The 20,897-nt window shown below is 43.5% G+C and overlaps 1 protein-coding gene across 3 annotated transcripts in view; it reads right to left on the bottom strand.

Annotated features, from left to right (window-relative positions):
- CIB2 (calcium and integrin binding family member 2) overlaps nt 1-20,897 on the bottom strand; it is a 143,660-nt gene that overhangs the window by 81,167 nt on the left and 41,596 nt on the right. For all 3 annotated transcript variants that reach the window (XM_044978638.1, XM_044978637.1, XM_044978636.1), the window contains one exon: nt 10,707-10,741. Coding sequence is in view for 2 of the 3 variants with exons in the window: in XM_044978637.1 (XP_044834572.1) it covers nt 10,707-10,741 (35 nt within the window). In the remaining variant the exon portion in view is untranslated. The remainder of the gene's footprint in view (nt 1-10,706; nt 10,742-20,897) is intronic.

Genomic DNA, 20,897 nt, shown 5'->3' on the forward strand with positions numbered 1-20,897 from the left:
ACAGATTTCTTCAAGGTCAATTATTCTTGATAAATTAGCCCTGAATTTTCAACCATAGCACTGTCCAGAGCAGGTTGAGTAATTTGCTACACAAAGCTGTACATGTGATATTGACAACATACAGTGCTAAGACTTATGTGCCTTTATACATATTGAGAGAGAAAATAATTCTGAAGCCCATAGATTTTGTATATAATTATATGGAAACAGTCTGACTTTGGGGTTTCCTAATATTAAGGAAGGACTCTGAGCACAATCCTATTTTAAAACAATTTTCCTTCCCTGTACTACTGCCATCTTACTTTGTTCTAGATGAAAGTATTTTAAAGATCTATTTTAGTTCTCACTGCTTGTTTAATTTTTGCATTTCACTGAGCTTGGACAATGAAGAAAAACTAAAAAAAGACTGGACATTTATATGGCTAAGAATGTCCAGAGTTATAATAAGGATATTTAAAAGACCAAGAGTTTTGGGAGGGATCAGTGTTACCAACTCATGATTGTATTAAGAGTCTCACAATATTTGTTGATTTTCTTATAGCCCCAGCTCCTGGAGTCATGTTATTACATGAGAATCTCAGCTTTCATTTTTAAAAACAGTTACTAGCCCTCATGGTTGTGGAAAAAGCACAAAAATGTAAATTCTAAAGGCTCAGAAACCAGAAACCAAATAAAAAGCACCCAAAAAACCTTATATTTAGAAATCACATGATCTTTTAGACTCTAACTCGTGATTTTTCAATGTTTGGGGCTGGCAATAGTGGAATATAAACCTCATGCTTCAGATCACAAACCATTCCTGGTTACTAAATGCAGGTTACAGCTGGTAAAATTGTAGGGACTGTGCTATGCAGGAGGTCACACTAGATGGTCATAATGGTCTCTTTTGGCCTTGAAATCTACAAGCGTCTAACTAATGTTTTATTTCCCAATCTCCTTTCTCTGGGGCCAAGTTATTCCATAGTTACCCATTGCAAGGTTTCTTGCACCTGCCTCAGAAACAGCTGATACCGGCACTGTTGGACACCAAATATTGGACTAGAGAGATCACTGGTCTTATTTGTTATGGCAATTCCAGTGTTCCTAATATCATTACTATGCATCATTTGTGTCGCTGTAGTATCTAGGAGCACCACTCAGAGAACAGGATCACTTGTGCCAAGCGCTGTATAAACAGAACAAAACAAAACAAAAACAAACAAACGTCTGTCCCCTGCCCAAAGAGCTTATTATCTAACCAAATACAATTTTTTGTTACTCATATATTCAAAAGTGGCAATTAACTTTGAATCCTTCATACAAGTCTCAATTTTAGGTTCCATGCTCTAGCACAAGACTGCATCATTTGGGATGCAGACACATCTGAGGAATGGTTTTGGTTTTAGTTTTTTTAAGACGACAAATGTTTTCCATTGGAATTACAAAAATCACTGTAAACGGGCGGTCTCACCCCTGTGGCGCCTCCTGCTGGTTGCTCTCCGTATTTAGCTCAGTCCAGCCCTGGAGCACCCTCTGCAGGCCGGTGATCCACCCATTCTTCTGGCTCCCGTGTCCCTTCCTAGACCCAGTACCCCTTTCTCTGGGGTGCTGCCCCCTGGCAATAACCCCTTTCTTACTCTGTCTGGGTTTCCCCTTCCTTGGGAACCCCCCACCCTACTATCCCCACTTCGCCTCAGTAGTGGCTACTGCCCAGTCTCTATTTAGCCCCCGTTCACTGGGGCAGACTGCAGTATCCAGTACTCATCATTGGCAAAGGGGGTTTGGACCTGCTGCCTTGGCCTAACCTTAAGTTGCCCTCTGCAACCTCCCAGTACCTTCTGCCCTCTGCTAGGCCGCAGCCTGGGGCTTTCCAGGCCAGAGCTCCCCAGCTCCTTAGCCTGTCCCCAGCCCTGCTTCACCCTAGGTACCTTGTCTCATCTACCAAGCAGCCAGGCCCATCTCTCTCTATCACCAGAGAGAGACTGTCTGGGCTCCTGGCTTCCCTGCCTTTTATAAGGCCCTGCTCCTCAGTGTGGGGCGTGGCCCCCAGCTGCAGCCACTTCCCTAATCAGTTCAGCCCTGTCAGGCCACTTTTTAAACCCCTTAAAACCCTGGAGCAGGGGTCCACCCTGCTACAATCACATCCACATTCCTAGGGCTCTCACATTTGGTAAAGGTTTGTTGACACAAAATCTAAATTTTGGACCAAGTATGTTACTGGATATTTTGTTGTAAGCTAAACATAAGCATGTTGTGTAACCATCTATGTTACATGGGGGAAATAGAGCCCACTCACTGGCTTGGAAGGGTGATGCTCACGCTAGTTTAGTTGTATTGAGAAAACTCCACAAAAGAGAAGAGAGCACAAAGGATTTTTCACAAAACTAACCATGACAAATGTGTTTTTGTGGTTCTCTTTTGCGTGCCTCACTGAGTCTTTTTGTGTGTGCCTGTCTCCCAGGTAAATTGCCTAAGTTAAACAAAAAATAAAACTGAAACAGAGCCTAAATTTTACAGGATCATCACATACCCTAATACTAATCAACCCTGTGAGCACACAACAAAGTAGAGAGAAGGAAACTTAGGGAATTAACTCTTTGCCTGCCAGCCTCTTAGAAGGAGTGATAGGAGACCCATTGTCACTGTGCCTCCCTAAGACAAGGAGACACTTGATTTTTGTTCCATGTAACTTTGGCGGCTCTTCTGCCCCTGTAATGCCAGGAACATTGAAATGAACTGCTACTGTGTGTCAGCTGATGAGAGACCACTATTAAAAACTTGACTTTTGTATAATAAACCTGTGCAGTGCTATTCCCCTGATGCATTCTCTTATATCCTGATCCTGCAAACACTTATGCACATGCTTAAACTTTAAGTCTGAGTAGTTCCATTGACGTCAGAGGCACTGCTTGCCTGCTTAAAGTTAAGCACATGAAAAATTGTTTGTAGGGACCTTATGTGGAGCAGATGGTTACTGACAAAAAGTATTTATGCCCCCATAACAAAGTGATTTGATCCTGACATTACAACAGCACAGTCTGAACCATAGGTTAAAACAATATAGCTGAGTAATTGGATGAATCAGGGAAGCAATAATGGGACAGAGAACCTATCTCCTCGGGTTGCTCATTCATAATTGACCAAAGTCAGTAGTGACCAATAGTCCCTACCAATTGTAAAGGTTGTTCTACGGTTTATGTGAAATAAGTTGATAGTCTCAGTCCAGTTCTCTGTCATAGTGCACATGCTCCAGATCATACAAAACACCATTACATTTGCATTCCTCTATCAGTCTCAGTGAATAGGCCAATGATTAAATGGGTATAATTCCAAATCCTCAAAGATATTTAGGTATGTAACTCCATTGACTTCAATAGGAATTAGGTGCCTAAATACCTTTGAGAATCTGAGCCATAGTCCCCGTGTTCCCTTCTAAGTCAGGGATCAGGCACATTGACAGGGCAGCATGAGGAAGCTTGTATTGCTACTGTCTGCTCTCTAACTATGGACAAAGACCTCCTGTCCCTAGAGCCGTCAGCTAGATTCACTAAATGAAATATTGTAGGGAAAAGTCTCCAAAGAAAACTTTTGCTCTAACAAAAGTGATGTAATTCATCTGCCTTGGCTTCAATCTATCTCTAGGTTGTCCACTGAAATATATGGCTGCATATATAAAAAATGTTTTTGAGACAAACAATGACCACAATAAGCAGAAACCTATTTTATCTTCTATAAATGATCTTTTAGATGTTCCTTCTGTCAGATGGCTTAAGAAGATCAAACATGCTAGGTAATACTTCTCAGCTTGTGAGACTAAGATCACACAATGTTAACAGGGATCATTGTGAAGGGGCCTTCTTAAAACCAAAGGCTAAGTAATTTAAAAAAAAATCAAGATGATTATGATTCCAAGGAAGTAGAATATTATTAATTCAGAGTCATCAGGAGAAAACCTCCTGAGCCTAGAAACTGATAACCGCACAAATCTTTTGCATAATGAGACCAGTCAGAGACCAGTCAGTGTAACAGGGACTAGAGACCTAGACAATGACATAAGGCAACCAATCTGGCAGTGGGCCAAAGAGATAAGAACACCAATATGTGGGAGGATCCTGTTGAACAAATTACTTCATTGCCTCTATGATTCATCACCACTGACAACTGCCTGTCAATGAAGTTAGATTGCCTGTGGGTTCAATCAGCCAGCTGGAGCAGGACAACATTAATCAGTTAGCCTTACTTTTATAGAAACAAAGGATGGATTCAATTGCTTGCCACATCAGCAAGTAGCACATAAAATGGACATGTGCTTGGTAATCAATAATAACCCAGAGAGTTGCTCAAATGAGCTTGTAAATCATATAAGCATCTGAACCTATTCCATTTTAACTATTTCTCCAGCTGTTTAGTTGCTATTGCAGAAACATTTTCTTTATACAGACACCTATCAGGAGTTTTAACTAAGGTTTCACCTACAATAACATATTAACCATGATCTGTATGTATGTACTTGGAAATTTGCTCTTACATTTTCTCTTTCAAATCCAGTTAAATGTCATTAGTGCCTCAGTCATTACTGTGCTTGTTCAAATTTCATGAACCCATATATTACACAGATTTTTGCCATGCGAAGCAATGAGACCACACAAGTTGTTCTAAATTATGTATAATAGCTACAATTTGCCAGTTTTGAGATTACTGTGATTACCTTGGGACCGCTATAGATGGCATAGGCTGCTCTAAATTATGCTGGGGGCCATTTTGACCCAAGGATACCCCAGAATTGGAAGCACAAAGGTGGCCTTTCCTTCCCACTCTGCAGTGAGTCTAGACTTGGCACAGTTGAGATTCAAGCCCAGAGTACAGACAGCTGAAGTAAGCTGGTCACTGGTGCAGGGCTGATAAGAAAAAAAAATTCTTCTGTGTGTTCAGCTTTAGCAGTTTGGGAATAAGAACTTTAATGATGAAAATTAAATCCTTAATTCCTTTCTTTTCTGGGATTCCACATTTTTGAGCCTACATCTGTTTTTTCCAAATATTCATAGACTATCAGGGTTGGAAGGGACCTCAGAAGGTCATCTAGTCCAACCCCCTATTCAAAGCAGGACAATCCCCAAACAGGTTTTTACCTAGTTCCCTAAAAGGCCCCCTCAAGGATTGAACTCACAATCCTGGGTTTAGCAGGCCAATGCTCAAACCACTGAGCTATCCCAAATATTGAATTCTTGCCACAAATTTAGTTGACACATTAGTACTGATTGTCATCCGAGACATATTCAGCCAGGCTTTTAATGCAGGTGTTCTGAATTCTTCATTTGTATGTAATTTTTTCTCTCTGGACTGCCTATCCTGCATATTGTATGTTTAGCAGACATTCATCCCATCACTGACTGTGATGAAGTCAATGATTCTCTCAGGCCATTGGTTCTATTACTGAGTGTTTCCAGCATGCCCTCAGAAATGAACTAATAGGAGAGAGAGAAATGACTCCAGAGAGAAAGGCGGCTTTGAATCAGGCTTGGCAAATCACCACACCTAAAAAAGGTTCAAACATTCTGACTTTCTGTTAACATGTCTCTATGAAATTGCAACTCACAGCTGACCAGAACGTTGAACGTAAACCACTTAACTTTGTGTCACCTAAGAGCACATCAGAAGGATGCCTGCTGTAACACACTCCAGCTTATATGTCAAAGATTCTAACTTATTAAAGAGTTTTATAGCCTTCTCCCAGATCAATATTTCTTAATAGATTCTCCTCAGAAATTAAGTCAGACGTTCTGGCCTTTTGTTCTCCAGATCCTATGCACATACAGTACCTCCTTCAGCAACATGGGAATGATCAAAAGCATTCTCCACCCTCGTGCTGCTGAGAATGGTTTTGAGATTAAAGTCCAGGAGTGGAAATCAAGAGAGCTGTGTGTTAGTCCTAACTCATTCCTAACTACAGACTCCCTGTCCTATCTACAGACTCAGTCCTAACTACAGATTTCCTATATGAAACAGGGCAAGTCACTTATCTTCTCCGTCCTTAAGTTTCCCCTATCTAAAATGGAGATCATCATAATTATTTCCAGTTACAATTAATTCGTTAATGTTTGTAAAGTGCTTTGAGTTCCACAGAGGGAAGTGGTGTTAGAAGTTCGTTTTAGAGATGTGTATAAAAGTGTGTGTGTGTGGGCATATGAGAATCAAATTAACCTGTGCAATAGGAGTGCAACATCAGTTGATTTTTACAGAGCTCTTGATGAATACACTGCTGCCATGTCTGCATAAATAGGCTGAATTTTCACAGGAAGCTATATGCTTTCTCCCAGTATCAAACTCCCAGGAATATCACTGAACAATTTCTAAAAGTTACATTACAATTTGTCCATTAGTTTGGTGCCCACTTCACCCTTCTGTACCAATTGTGACAAATTCTGTTATTGTCTAAGTTGCTGTTCTTCAGCAGAACTGAGAGTCCTGCAGCCTTCACTGGACATACAATTATCATTCTTTTTTATTTTATCTGCATGGCTTTCTGTAGGGTACACTGAACACAGAAATGACATCTTTCCAGCTGTAATGATAACGTATCGTTCCTGGGGGTACACAACTTTCTCAAAGAAGTTACAGCCAGGTCTACAACAAATCACAACCTACTGGATAATTTTTAGCCACAGACTTTGCTAGGGAATGGTGCAGAGCTGCCTAACCCCAGCATATTTATTTATGGAAATATGCAGCTCACAAAAGCTCATGCTAAAATAAATTTGTTAGTCTTTAAGGTGCCACAAGTACTCCTGTTCTTTTTGCAGATACAGACTAACACGGCTGCTACTCTGAAACCTGCTTATGAGTGTGAATATAATGTAACTGGAATATGCTTTATGCAAAGGTCTCCTGTAAGGTATCATTACAAATCTTATAATCTACTGAGTTTGTTCATCCTATTTGTATAAATGTATCATTCTTGTATACAGAGCTAGAAATATGAAGTATTGCTCTGAAATCCTATTGTAATTATGCAACGTGTGGGCCATTAATGGTGGTTAAGAATCTTGATGGCTCCCATCGACCAGGACAATTGGTTGTAAATGGCTCTGTTTACTTGTAAGCCTTCCTATATATGTGGGTGTGTAAGCTGTTGGTCGGGGCTCAACTCTCCGGCTGGCGGGAGGGGAGCCACACCGACTCGCTCCTTGTCCCCTCTAACTGGTGGGACGGCAAGAAATCAGGGTTAGCACTGTCTCACGGTCAGGCCCTCTGGATCAGGGGGGCTGGATAACACTAGTTCAATATACGCCCAGGCCCTCTGGAGCAGGGGGCTGGGCAACAGCAATCCAGTTTAGGGCTCAGGTCCTTGCCTTAGGAGCTGAGCAACTACAAAATCAGTAAGCCCAGGTCCTCTGGAGCAGGGGGCTGGGTGACAGCAATTTACATGAGCCCAGGCCCTCTGGAGCAGGGGGCTGGGTGACAGCAGTTCAGTATGAGCCCAGGCCCTCTGGAGCAGGGGGCTGGGTAACAGCAATCAGTCTCAATAGAAGGTTCACGGGTTCAGACCCTCAGGCAGGGGCTGAACACAAGGCACCCAGTCAATTAGTGAGCCCAGGCCCTCTGGAGCATGGGCGGGGCAACAGCAGTTCAATATGAGCCCAGGCCCTCTGGAGCAGGGGGCTGGGCAACAGCAATCAGTCTCAATAGAAGGTTCACGGGTTCAGACCCTCAGGCAGGGGCTGAACACAAGGCACCCAGTCAATTAGTGGAAGCCCAGGCCCTCAGTCAGGGCGGGGCAACAGCAGTTCAATTTGAGCCCAGGCCCTCTGGAGCAGGGGGCTGGGTAACAGCAATCAATATGAGCCCAGGCCCTCTGGAGCAGGGGGCTGGGTAACAGCAATCAGTTTAGGGCTCAGGTCCTGGTGTCAGGAGCTGGGCAATGACAGCAACCCAGTTTAGTGCAGGCAGCTCTGTCTGCGCTGGGGTGAGGGGGAGACTGCCACCCGTGAGTGGGGTGGCAGGGGGGACACAGGCCCACCCACTCCACTGTGTCCCAGCCCGGGGCCCTATTAGCGGCTAGTACTGCCGCTGGTCAGTGGGGTCCTGACCGCAACACACCGACATGGGCACCTCGGTGCCTATAGCCTGACAGGGGTCGGCTATCCCCGGGCTACATTCCATTTCCCCCTCTCCCGGTACCTGCTCCTCGGTCGCCGTGAGTTCGGACCAGTCCATCGTCATGGGGTCTGAAGGACCAGGGCTTGGGGGCAGGTCCGGCAACTCCTGCTGGAAGTCCGGCCAGGCTGCCTCCGATGGTTCCTCCGGATAACAGCAGGGCGGAAGCGGCGGCGGCGGCTCCTCCTCGCACCGGGGGGGAGGAAGTCCTAGCGGCTGCTCCGGGTTCCGATCCCGGGGAAGCTCCGCGGGTTCCTCGTCGTACCGGGCGCGGGGCAATGGGGGCCAGTCCTGATCACCGCCTTGGGTCCTGGAGGGTTCCCAGTCTGGAGCTCCCGCCGGCACGTCTGCTCGTGGCGGTGGCTGGCTCCTGACTGAGCTCTGGCGTTCTCCTTTTCTACTTCCTGCCCCGCCCCTTGACTTCCGGGGGGCGGGGACAGGACGTGATGACTCAGCCCACTTGGGTGTCTGGGAGGGAGCTCCCTCTGCTGGGCAGGAGGGGAGCCACACCGACTCGCTACAGGGTGCCATCCAGTGAATAATGAAGTCTCACAGGACATGTGAACATGTCACATGGTACTGGAGTCCATCTTAAACCTGGTGCTTTTCCATTTAGAAGGAAGGGTGGGAACCCAGAGAGAGACAAAGGATTCCCGCCTTGTGCCAAAGATATAAAAGGGGGTGGAACAGAACAAAGGGAGCTGTAGTCATGAGAAATCCCCTCGTTACCGCCTGAGCTGGAACTAACAAGAACTGTACCAGGGGAAAGGATTGGGCCCAGACTAAGGAGGAGTCTAGTCTGTGAAAGAAGTTTATTGGAACATCTCTGAGGGTGAGATTTACCTGTATTCAGTTTCTTAAATATATTAGTCTTAGACTTGCGTGTTTTGTTTTATTTTGCTTGGTAACTTACTTTGTTTTGTCTGTTATTACTTGAAACCACTTAAATCCTAGTTTTTATACTTAATAAAATCACTTTTGTTTATTAATTAACCCAGAGTAAGTGATTAATACCTGAGGGAGCAAACAGCTGTCCATATCTCTCTATCAGTATTATAGAGGGAGGACAATGTATGAGTTTACCCTGTATAAGCTTTATACAGAGTACAGCAAATTTTTGGGGGTTTGGATACCATTGGGAACTGGGTGTCTGGGCGCTGGAGATAGGAAACCTGCTGAGCAGTTTTGGTTAAAGTCTGCAGCTTTGGGGGCATGCTTCAGATCCTGGGTCTGTGTTGCAGCGGAGTAGAGTGTCTGCCTCAACAAGACAGGGTTCTGGAGTCCCAAGCTGGCAGGGAAAATGGGCTCAGAGGTAGTTTCAGCACATCAGGTGACAGTCCCAAGGAGGTCTCTGTGACCGAGTCCATCACAGAATGCACCTGAGAAAGGTTCAGTGTCTGGGGGCCTAAGATGAGAGAGTAGCAGCTGCTACACCTGTTGCAGCTACATTTGAAGAAGTTAGTGCCTGTCTTGGTGCTAGCTTGGAACAGCTTTTCACACCTCGTGTTCAGGGACTGGGTTTGTCTGGCTCTTGCACCCACTCCCACCCTTGCACACATACTCAGAGCTAGTACAATCTAGCCAATTCACATCACAGAAATGCTCTCCCACAGCCCTGCAGTATTTTAGATAATAAATTACAGACAGTAGAGACCTGGGACACATTCAGCCCCAGCATAAGTGGATGCATCTCTCAGTGGCTTTGAGGAAGCCCAGGGCAGGACTGCATCTTTTCCTCTGTGCGCAGTCAGATAATCCAAGTTATTGGCTAAAACTCACCTCCACTTTCCCAATAACTGTGTACTCATCATGGAACCGTTTAGTCTTTTGTGGACAGAACTCATTGAACATTTGACTCACGGAGTTTTACAGACACAAGGCAAAGGCAAAGAATGTTTTCCATACAGAACACATTTATTCCTGAGCTCAACACAGCTCCTAACATTTGCAAAGACAAAAACCTTTAACCTGCCATTTCTCACAGATGATTGGAGTATGGCTCAATCCTGCACTACTGATGCAGGCAAAACACCTCCACTGAAGTCAATGAGATTTTTGCCTGCTTCAGAAGGATGGGATTAGGCCCTAGTATCATCAAGAAAATTAAGCTGTCCATAAACCAGCACATTTTAATGTTACTGCAGTTTCAGGCCCACCTGTTCTGCTCACCCTAAAGTCTATAGCAAAGCTTTCATTAACAAGAAAGGATGGGGCCCTTAGTGGTTAAACTGAGCAGGTTTAGCAATTACAAAGTTATTTTAGCTGATAGGACAAGTTAGCAGGAATGATTTCCCTGACTTTCCCTGCCATGGTACTACAAGAGTTGGTTTTTTTCTATCACCTGTCTTGCCAATGTAACAGTATTGCAATAAGAACAGTAGCAGAACTGATTCCCTAGCTAGTAAGGTATTGGTGAGTTCATACATTTGTGTATTATAGGTACATTTTAGGACCAAATCCTGTGCTCATTTACTCACATTGGCTTTAATGAGTTTCCTCACATGAGTGAGGAGAGCATAATTTGGCCCTTTCCATACAAATTATGAAGGAAGAATGGAGTATGATCTGCTTACCGAAGGATTTCTTTCCGAGTGAAGAAGGTACAATCCTGTTAAAAAAGAAAACACATTACTGTACTAGAGAGATACAGCTATCAACTGCAAGAACATGGCTTCTACCTTCCTGGAAAGAAGGTAAGCTTATGCATAGCCTGGTTTGGGTTCACAATGAGGTGTTGGGAAATGTAGGCTGTAAAATAACTGAAATGTGAACTGACCTAAAACGGAGGACGCGACTGTCAGAAGGGTTTTATTTATTGATGGACTGAAACATCAGAAAACATATCATGTCTGCTATACGTGCTACGTGTGGCATTGCTCAGGCTAGCCCCAGAATTGTGAGATGACCAGACTAGAAAGGGGACTAAGACCAATAAGAAGAGCTCTGTGCCAAAAACATGCAATAAATGGACTTGGGGGAAATCTGTCTTTTAACTTTTAAACTTGTACTGCAAAATATACACAGCAAACTAAATTGCAAACAATTATTATTAATACTTGTTTATATTGTGGTAGCACCTAAGAGCCCCAGTGATGGACCAGGACTCCATTATCGTAGGCACCGCACAAACGCAGAACAAAAAGATGGTCCCACTCCAATGAGCTTACAAATTAATCCACCTTCCCAATGGTATTTGGAGAGACAAGCCATTGCACAGATGGAAATAATTTGCAAAACTTCAAAGCAGAGCTGGCTGACTACAACCAAGCACAGCACCCAGAGCTCATGGCGATTCTGAGGGCTGTCTGGTTCAACCATGTCTGTTTCTTTTTTTAGTCACTATTTACAAACATTCATATGAATGGGTTTTTTTCCTCCTGACGATTGGCACTTCTGACCATACCGCAAAAAGCCCATCATCATTATTGCTTCTAGTTGATGCCCTTGGTGGAAGTCTCAGTAATGGTCAACAACTGAATAGACCGTGGAAAATTCACACCTAGATCAGCAAGCTCCCCTGGGATTCAGTCCTGTGAGGTTCTGAGCACTCTGGCCTTAATCTATCAATGCAGTTGCTAAGCACATGCCTAAGTGTTTTGCTGGATTGAGGCCAGAGTACTCAGCACCTTGCTGATCTAACACAAGGTGAAGGATAAGCTACATTGTCAGGCACTGTGAGAAAACATAACCTGCCACTGCCCATACTGCAGTGTGCAGTTCTGTGGATAAAGAGAAAATTCCTCTTCACCAGCTCTGTTAATCCAGCGCCTTCCTCCAGCATAGACTCATAGTAAATTAATCAAGACCACGTTTCCCTAGTTTGCTTATGAGACTGTCATGTGGGACTGTCAAAAGCCTTACTAAAATCAAAATACATCACATCTACTGCTTCCCCTCATCCACAAGGCCAGCAACCCGGTCAAAGGAGGCTATTAGGTTGGTTTGGCATGACTTGTTCTTGATAAATCCATGCTGCCTGTTCCCTATTTGACTCTAGGTGCTTACAAATTTATTGTTTATTAATGTAGTCCAGTATCTTTCCAGCTTTTAAATTAGACTGACTGGTCTATAATGTCATTCACTTGGAGCAAATCTCGCCCCAGCCTCCACGGCTGGGAAGGGTTCCCTGCTAGCAGAATTCGTACAGTTCTCCTGGACAAGAGGCTAGGGGCAATGTTTGGGGAGGAAACACAGGGAATGGACAACCTCTGGTCTTCCAGTCTGTGGCTGAGGCACATGAAGGGAGCAGAGCCTCAGCAGCACAGCTCCATGGCTTGGCAGGAAGATTCCTCCTGCTTCACCCCACTATACTCCTGTGCCCAGCTTATCAGGCTGGCATGAGGATTTGGCCCTTAATTATTTTCTTTTTAATGTAAATAATGTAAAATATATTGCATTTTCCACAGTTAGCTAGTGACAAAGTAATAATGTTTGACCCGTTAGATGTCCTGATTAGAGCAGGTAGGGGAAACAAATACTCTTGCTCTTTAGACCCCTGAAAAAAAATCATTTAATTCCTGCACTGAGAATCATTTTGGCCAACTGCCTGTTCCCTCCAGGAGGGGCAATAGCTGGTTGTAGCAGCATCCTCTAGGCTGTCTCAGGTTTCCAGGTAGGCGATCACGCCTGCTTCCATCAATTATTAAGTTGTCTTGCTCCTCTCTATACGAAGTGGTAGGAAAGGCTGCTCCTCCTTTCGTGTATTGTGTAACAGAATAGTGTTACAGGGGCACAATCGGAGGGCTCCTTGTGAGCTGCTGACAGTGATGTCACATTGTCTGGAACTGCACAAAGTGAAATAAGAGCCAGCTGGTTAAGTCTTCATTAATTCCAGCACATGTAACACCTACTGTCAAGGTATCGTTTAAAGACACTTCATTTACCAACGAACGGCTGGTGTAGTTTGACAAATAAATGTGATGCTGTCACTAGCAATCTTCCTGTAATTATATAGACTCAGGAAAGCAGTGGAAACTGTTATTTAACTAGCGAGCTAATGGGGGATTTATGTGCAAGTGGATGCAAAGATGAAAAAGACAAAATTACCTTTTAAGAATGACTTAAGCTGCTCTACATTCCTGAAATAAACACATTTAAAGATGATTTGGAAACACAGTGGTGGCCCAGCTATTTTATAACATAGTTTCTTTTTGAGTGTGGGGACAGAAAAAAGCATGGTTTAATCACGTTAGGGAGCCATGTTTTAATCCTGTTAGAGCCTTAGCCTAAACCATAGTGACATAGGACATAGAACTGGAAGCAACTTCCAGGGTCATCATGTTGAGACCTCTGCTACTGCATCCTTTACATGGCTTTCCACAGTGCATCCAGGAAAAAATACATCACACGTTAAAACAAAGGTGGGCCATGACAATGTCCCTCAGCCAAGTCTGAACATAGCAATGGGGTCTTACAGTGGTATAGAGAGACAAGGTGGGTGAGGTAATATCTTTTATTGGACCAACTTCTGTTGGTGACAGAGGCAAGCTTTTGAGCTACATAGAGCTCTTCTTCAGGTTTGGGAAATGTATTCAGAGTGTCACAGCTATATACAAGATAGAACAGATTGTTTAGCATAAGTAGTTAACATATTTCAAGGGACCATTCAAGATGAAGTGACCCATTAACATCTCACCAGTTATGGGAGAAAGTAAAGGGGGGAAAAAGGCGGGGGGGGATTAAGTGGATTACAGATTATTGTAAGAAGCCATCAATCCAGTGACTCTGTTCAGTTCATGATTTTTAGTATCTAGCAAAGTTGTGAATTTAAGCTCCCAGGCTCGTCCTTCGAAGGTGTGCAGGTTTCCTTTGAGGATGAGGACTGGAAGGTCAGATATAGAGTGATCACTTTGTGAAAAGTGTTCACCCATAGGTGATAATATATATTTTTGTCTTTTATCATTTTTCTTTGTAAATTCATTCAAGAGTGATTGTCTTGTTTCACCCACATAGTTGTTATTGGGGCATTTAGTGCATTGGAAGAAGTACACCATGTTGTTAGCTGTTTGGCTGCATGTGTTCCCTCTGTGTGCCATCCCAGTTCTGTGCAAGTAGCTGGCACAGCGGACCTTGAGCAAACCGCCCAATGACCACAAGATCTGTTAAGGTATGAAGGCACTTGGTCAGGTTTACTGTCAACGAAGCACAGTCCTAGCTCCCCAGATCAATGCCTTCAGTTAGACTAGCACATGTATGCCTGTGACAATGGATGCAGCTTAGTGAATGGCTGGACTTTCCATTCCCCCATCAACTGGCCAAAGACACTTCCTCTGTGATACCTCTTTATACACCAATACGAACAAGTTAAGTATTGCCCCTCTGACAGGGCTAGGTGCCACCATCCTTCTGGAATGTTTGTGAGTGTGTATTGTGCCTAGCACTACTTAGGAATGTGTGTTTCTGCAATATCAGCCCTGTTCTTGCCACGTCCTGTGAGCAAGCCCTGCCTCTAGTCACACACTGACTGCTTTATATTAGCAAAGCTTTGACCACTATTTTAGCTCAGGCCTCATACTAGGCCTCTGATACAAGGGCTTCTGTTTCAGGCCCTCTTCCTACTACACACCACATTTTGTGATAGGCATGGGTAGACTCATGGATCTTGAAAGGTGTGGTGTAGGGGGTATTGTATCATCATAGCAGTGGAGATATGGCTACAGGTTTTGCATCTGGCACCAGACTCTGGCTCAAGAACAGTTTCAGTTTGTGGGTCCTGGTCTGTGTGGAGTTTGCTTCTAGAGATGAGCCTGGAGCGGTTGGGGGGATTATTTGAAGACCAGAAGAGGGGGTTCAGGAAAGATGTCTTTTAGGATGTGGTCCCCATCAAGTATGGATTGTAATTGTTTGATGATATCCCATATAGGTTCCAGGTGACAACAAGAGGTGTGTGATTGAAGAGGGTTTTATTTTTGTATTGAAGAAGGTTCTCTCAGGGTATTTGCATGGCCCGTTCTATGATGCGGTGACCTACTTCTCTGATGGAGTGTCCTTCTTGGGTGAAGGTGTTTTTAAGTGAATTAAGGTGTATGTTCCAGACCTTCTTGTCGAGCATATTCTGTGGTACTTGAGTGCCTGGCTGTAGAGAACAGATTTCTTGGTGTGTTTGAGGCGGTTACTGGATCTGTGAAGGTAGGTGTGGTGATCCGTGGGTTTCTTGTATATATTGTCTGTAGGGTTCCATTATTGAAGCTGATTGTAGAGTCCAGGAAGTTGATGCTAATGTGAGACTGTTCTAGAGAAATTTTAATGGATGGGTGGTGGTTGTTGAAGTTATGATGGAAATGTATGAAGGAGTTTAGGTTGTCTGTCTAGAGGATGAAAATGCCATCAGTGTAACCATCAGGAATTAAAGCCTACAGCAGGACTAGTCTCGAGGCAACCTCATCAGTACAGCTGGCCTGCAGCAGCAGTTTGATTAGCCACACACCTTGATTGGCTGCTGAGGCCAGCAGGGTGGCTCTTAAGCCAGCAAGAGCAGCAGCTTGCTATCTTCTCAACACTTATGCCCACCACTATACCTGCTTCTGTTCTACCCTGCTCCTGCCTTGCACCTAGTCTTGCCTTGGTCCTGTCCCTACCTTGAGCCCTTCCTTGCCTAATACCTTACTTGCTCCACTTTCTGACAGGTTTTGATCCTTGGCTCCTGACTCCAGACTCTGGCTTTGCCCAGTTGCAAAATGTAGATAAGATTAAAACTACCCCAAAGTTTAGATATGTTGATAGCTGCAGTTTTGGTTTGTTCCATCGTAGAAACTTCATGGATGTTTGCATCCTGGATTTTGGTTCAAGCTTCTCTCTAGTAACTAAGGCATCATCCCTTTATATAGGCACTTTACATAACACACTGTCTATAAACTTATTTCAGGACTGCATGTTCAAATATCAGCCCAATGTCTAAAAAGTGTTTTGCATTTGAGAAGATTGGCTGATCCCACCTGGCATATAGTAAATAATTTTATTAAATTTTGTAGTGGCTGGAACTCTGGCAATTTAATTCCAATTTAATTAAAGACTTTTGGCCGGGATAAACGTGGAGGTGAATCATCTAATTTGCATCTGGCAATTTCATTCATACAGAAAATTATATAATGAGAAAGAATAAGTAGTAAACTAGCACATTATATTACCTCCTTCATAGTGGAGGGTGAATGGGGCTGGAAGAGACACGGGTTTAGTAGTCTATGTATTAGATTGGCAATACCCAGCCTCCTTCAAACTAGAAGTTCAAATCCCAATAGAATCACCCCATCTTTCCAAGAGATAGAATATTTACTACCATGTACATTACTGCACATGGGTCTTTCTGATCAGACCCTTAACAACCACACACCTGTCTGTGCTGCATGGGTATTGAAGCTCTGATGGCATTTTTCATAAAAGCAGGGGCCAGAGCCTCAGCTGGTGTAAATGCCCATAGTAAACCAAGTTATAACAATTTGCACAAACTGAAAACTTGCCCTGAAGAGTTTATTCCCCATGACCCCGGCCAAAATATTCCCTTCCTTTTTGATCCCCACTGTTATACAGATGGCTGAACTACCTTCAACCCACTAGAGGTGCTCTCTGTGTGTGAAAGTTTCTGGAACCAAGATCCTGCTCTCCCAGTAGGAAATGCACAATGTTACATGCTTTAGCCACTGAGAGGATGTCTCCTCCTTTTATGTAGGCCTAACGTTCAATTCAAGCTGTCCCAATGCCCTTAAAAATAAAAGTTAATTAGATGTCCTTAGAAGTCCTACAACCAAAGGTGCACATTATCTACTAATGCACCTTCACCATTAAATTTCTTTTTTCTGTATATCTGACTGGGGCAGTGAATATAATGAGCTTCTTTTGGTCATAAACCAACCAAAGTCCAATTAACTTTTCAGAATTCTCCTTCTCCCATACCTCATCACCTTTACCCTGAACACTAGGCCTAAACGTCAAGAGTCTGAGTCTGTTCACATGTGCTCAATCTGAAATTTGTTCCAAGTAGTGTATTACGTGTTGCCTTAATTAGCAAGAGTGAAGTGCTGGCCTTTCAGCATAGGCAATCAATTCTTAAGCTTAACCCTAATTTGGATGACTTTTGAAAGAGGTTTTTTTGGGATGGGAGATTAAGAGAAAAGGGGGAGGGGTTCTCTTCCATTCTGATGGGAGGATTAATAGCCATCTTGCATGTTCAGGGATAAATTCCAGCCACCCTTTCCTGGGTACACAAGGTTGGGACAAGGTTGCAGCAGGAAGTTGAATTTCAGCAGAGCAATAGTCCTGGGGTCAGAGAGGTGCCTTTTGCTGAACCTATGAAAAAAGCTATCTAGATTTAACCAAAATCTAAGCCACAGAAAATCATCATTTGTGCATATGCATATGCACAAGTTTCTGGTACAATTTGGTCTCCTACCAGGCTGTATTGTACATGTTCTCAGCCCTTTGAGCATTTAGAATTCTGTGTTCACTTTGAACACTGGCAAAAGGGTGCCTGCTCCTACTTTCCTCACCAAAATGCCCTTTGGCCTAGGAAAAAGTGCATAGACTGAGAGCCAGGCAGCCATGAGCTCCAATCCCACCCTCTGCACTATACAACCCTGACTATTGGGCAGGGCTTCATTTCCCTACGCCAGAGGCTCTCAAACTGTGGTCCGCAGACCACCAGTGGTCCATGAGCTCCATTGAGGTGGCCCACGGATAGTTCCCTCTAAGGTGTGCAGGCAGGCATGGCTCCACTAATTAGATGCCTGAACCCTGGAGAATATACATATGTAAGGTGAAGTGGGGGGGAGGGAGCATTTGGGATGTGCAGGGCTGCAGCGGCCAGAGAAAGAGGTGACTTTCCCCAGCTCCAGTACTGCAGCTGCCAGGGAGAGATGGCCCTCATTCCCAGCCCCAGCTCGGGGACTGCTGTGGCGGGGGAAGACCCCCTGTGACAATGCAGTTCTGGCAGGACCCAACTGAGTGCACCAATTCAGGACCAACTGCTTAAACAGGGCAGTTACAGCCCAAGGCTGGGGTTTTTCCACCTCTAAGGCAAACCAAACCAGCCAGACAAAAAGGACCTTGGTCTTACCCCACTGGCTCACCACAAGTCATACAAGCAATTCCCTTAGACACGCCAGTTTCCCAGTATCACCACTAGTGCTACTCATCCTGGGGATGAATGGTTATGAAAACCAAACACCCCAATAAAGGAAAGAGGTTCTCTGGATCCCAAAGACCCAGGTCAATATACAAATCAGATCTTACCCACAAATCACGCTGTTGCCAATCCTTTAGAATCTAAAATCTAAAGGTTTATTCATAAAAGGAAAAAAGATATAGATGAGAGCCACAATTGGTTAGATGGAATCAATTACATACAATAATGGTAAAGTTCTTGGTTCAGGCTTGTAGCAGTGATAGAATGAACTGCAGGTTCAAATCAAGTCTCTGGAGTACATCCACAGCTGGGATGGGTCATTCAGCCCTTTGTTCAGAGCTTCAGTTTGTAGCAAAGTCCCTCCAGAGGTAAGAAGCAGGACTGAAGACAAGATGGAGATGAGGCATCAGCCTTTTATAGTCTTTTCCAGGTGTAAGAACACTTCTTTGTTCTTACTGTGGAAAATTACAACAAAATGGAGTCTGGAGTCACATGGGCAAGTCATGGGCACATACTTTGCTGAGTTACAAGGTATATCTGCCTTCTCTCAATGGGTCAATTGTGTAGCTGATGGTCCTTAATAGGCCATCAAGCAGGCTAGGCAGAGCTAACACCAACTTGTCTGGGATGTTTCCCAGAAGCACAGCACCAACTTGAAATACAGACAGTATAGAGCCAATACTCATAACTTCAACTACAAAATGATATATACATATAGACAGCATAATCATAACCAGCAACCCCTGGTCTTAGATACCTTTATATGACTCCTTTACATAAGATTTGGTGTCACTACAGGACCTGGATTGCAACCATGTTCTATATGGTCCCATATTATATCAATGTCACCCCCCACCCCAACCCTTCTTCCCAGTCCCAGCTCGGTGGCTGCCACGGCGGGGTAGAGGGGCACATCCCTCACATTAGGAAGGTAAGACTACTGATATTAAAATATGAGTTGTGCGCTTTTATTTGTAGGACAAAAAAGTTTTATTAAGGTGTTTTTTTTAATTATAGTGCTTTTATCCAAAGCGCTTTACAATATAGTTAGCTAATGGTCCAAACAACATTTGGAAAGATTAACTGGTCCGCTGAGACCCTCAGCAATTTTCAAGTGGTCCGTGAAAAAAAAAAAGTTTGAGAACCACTGCGCAATGAGGGAACCAAGTATCATTTTCATGATTTTATAGATTAGCTCTAGCAAAGCCAGGATTAGAAACAAGATCTCCAATATAGGACACCAAACTCTCATTCATTAAGCCAGTGGTTCTCAACCAGGTGTATGTGTACCCCCGGGGGTATGCACAAGTCTTCCAGGGGATACATCACCTCATCTAGATATTTGCCTAGTTTTACAACACGTTACATAAAAAGCACTAGTGAAGTCAGTACAAACTAAAATTTCATATAGCCAATGACTTGTTTATACTGCTCTATAGACAACACATTGAAATCCAAGTACAATATTTATATTCCAATTGATTTTATAATTATATCATAAAAATGAGAAAGTAAGCCATTTTTCAGTAATAGTGTGGCTGTGACACTTTTGTATTTTTATGTCTGATTTTGTAAGCAAGTAGTTTAAGTGAGCTGAAACTGAGGGGTAAGCAAGACAAACCAGACTCCTGAATGAGGTACAGTGGTCTGGAAAGGTTGCGAGCCACTGCATTAAGCCACACTGCTTCTCACAAAGAATATGCCAGATCTATAGGCTTGGATATGCTTTCAGTAAAATTGGGCTACTTCAGCATACTTACCTTTATGATACCTACAGATTTAAAAAAAAAATACCCAAGAGTCCTAACTTTAGTCCCTTGCTCTAAATGCTGGAAAATACTTTTCTTGTGGAACTATAAATAGAACTCAGGAGTTCTAAATTTCAGTCCCCTGGTCTCATCATTAGAACATACTCTCCTCCTAGAGAGAGACAGAAAACCCAGGAATTCTGACACCCAGAGTTCTATTGCTGTCTAATAAATAAATGCACTTGGCAGAATTTTGGGGGCTTTTTAAAAAGGAAAAATGTTAAAAAACCAGACTAGAAAATTGCTTCATTTACTGTCCAAGCTCAGCATTGAGCACTTTATCCAGCTCCCTTTCAAGCTAAAGGAACAGTTCCAATTATTTTTAATGATGCAGGATAAAGCCCTGGCTAAAGCTGGGGTTCTGTGGCAAAAATAGTACGTGTACAAGAGGGCTGAATTAAGGTTGCATGGATAACCATAATTTAGCACTTCCTAACTTTTGAGTGCTTCACTTTGCATTCTTAATGTTCTCAATGCAAAGGCTGGTCTACAGTTTTGGCACCAATTTTGCTGAATTGTTTTTGAACAGATTTTGTTAATAAACTCTGTAGATCAGACCTAAATGTTTATAATTTAATAATACATATTTACACCTAACAAAGTGGGGATATGATGTCACCATTCTAATCTGGTAGCGGTTGGCCCTCGGTTTGCATAGGAGCACTATGAACACCTATGCCAGGGCCAGTGGAGAATCAGGCCCATTAAGCCTCTCCTTAAAGTGAATGGGGACACTTCCATTGACTTCAGTGGGAGCAGGGTTGAGATTTGACTCCAACCCAAGCTGTAAAATGGGATAGTTTAAAAACTTGGACATAAATTCTTGGTTCTAGCATTAA

The sequence above is a fragment of the Mauremys mutica genome, chromosome 11, assembly GCF_020497125.1.
Source record: "Mauremys mutica isolate MM-2020 ecotype Southern chromosome 11, ASM2049712v1, whole genome shotgun sequence".
Lineage (NCBI taxonomy): Eukaryota > Metazoa > Chordata > Testudines > Geoemydidae > Mauremys > Mauremys mutica.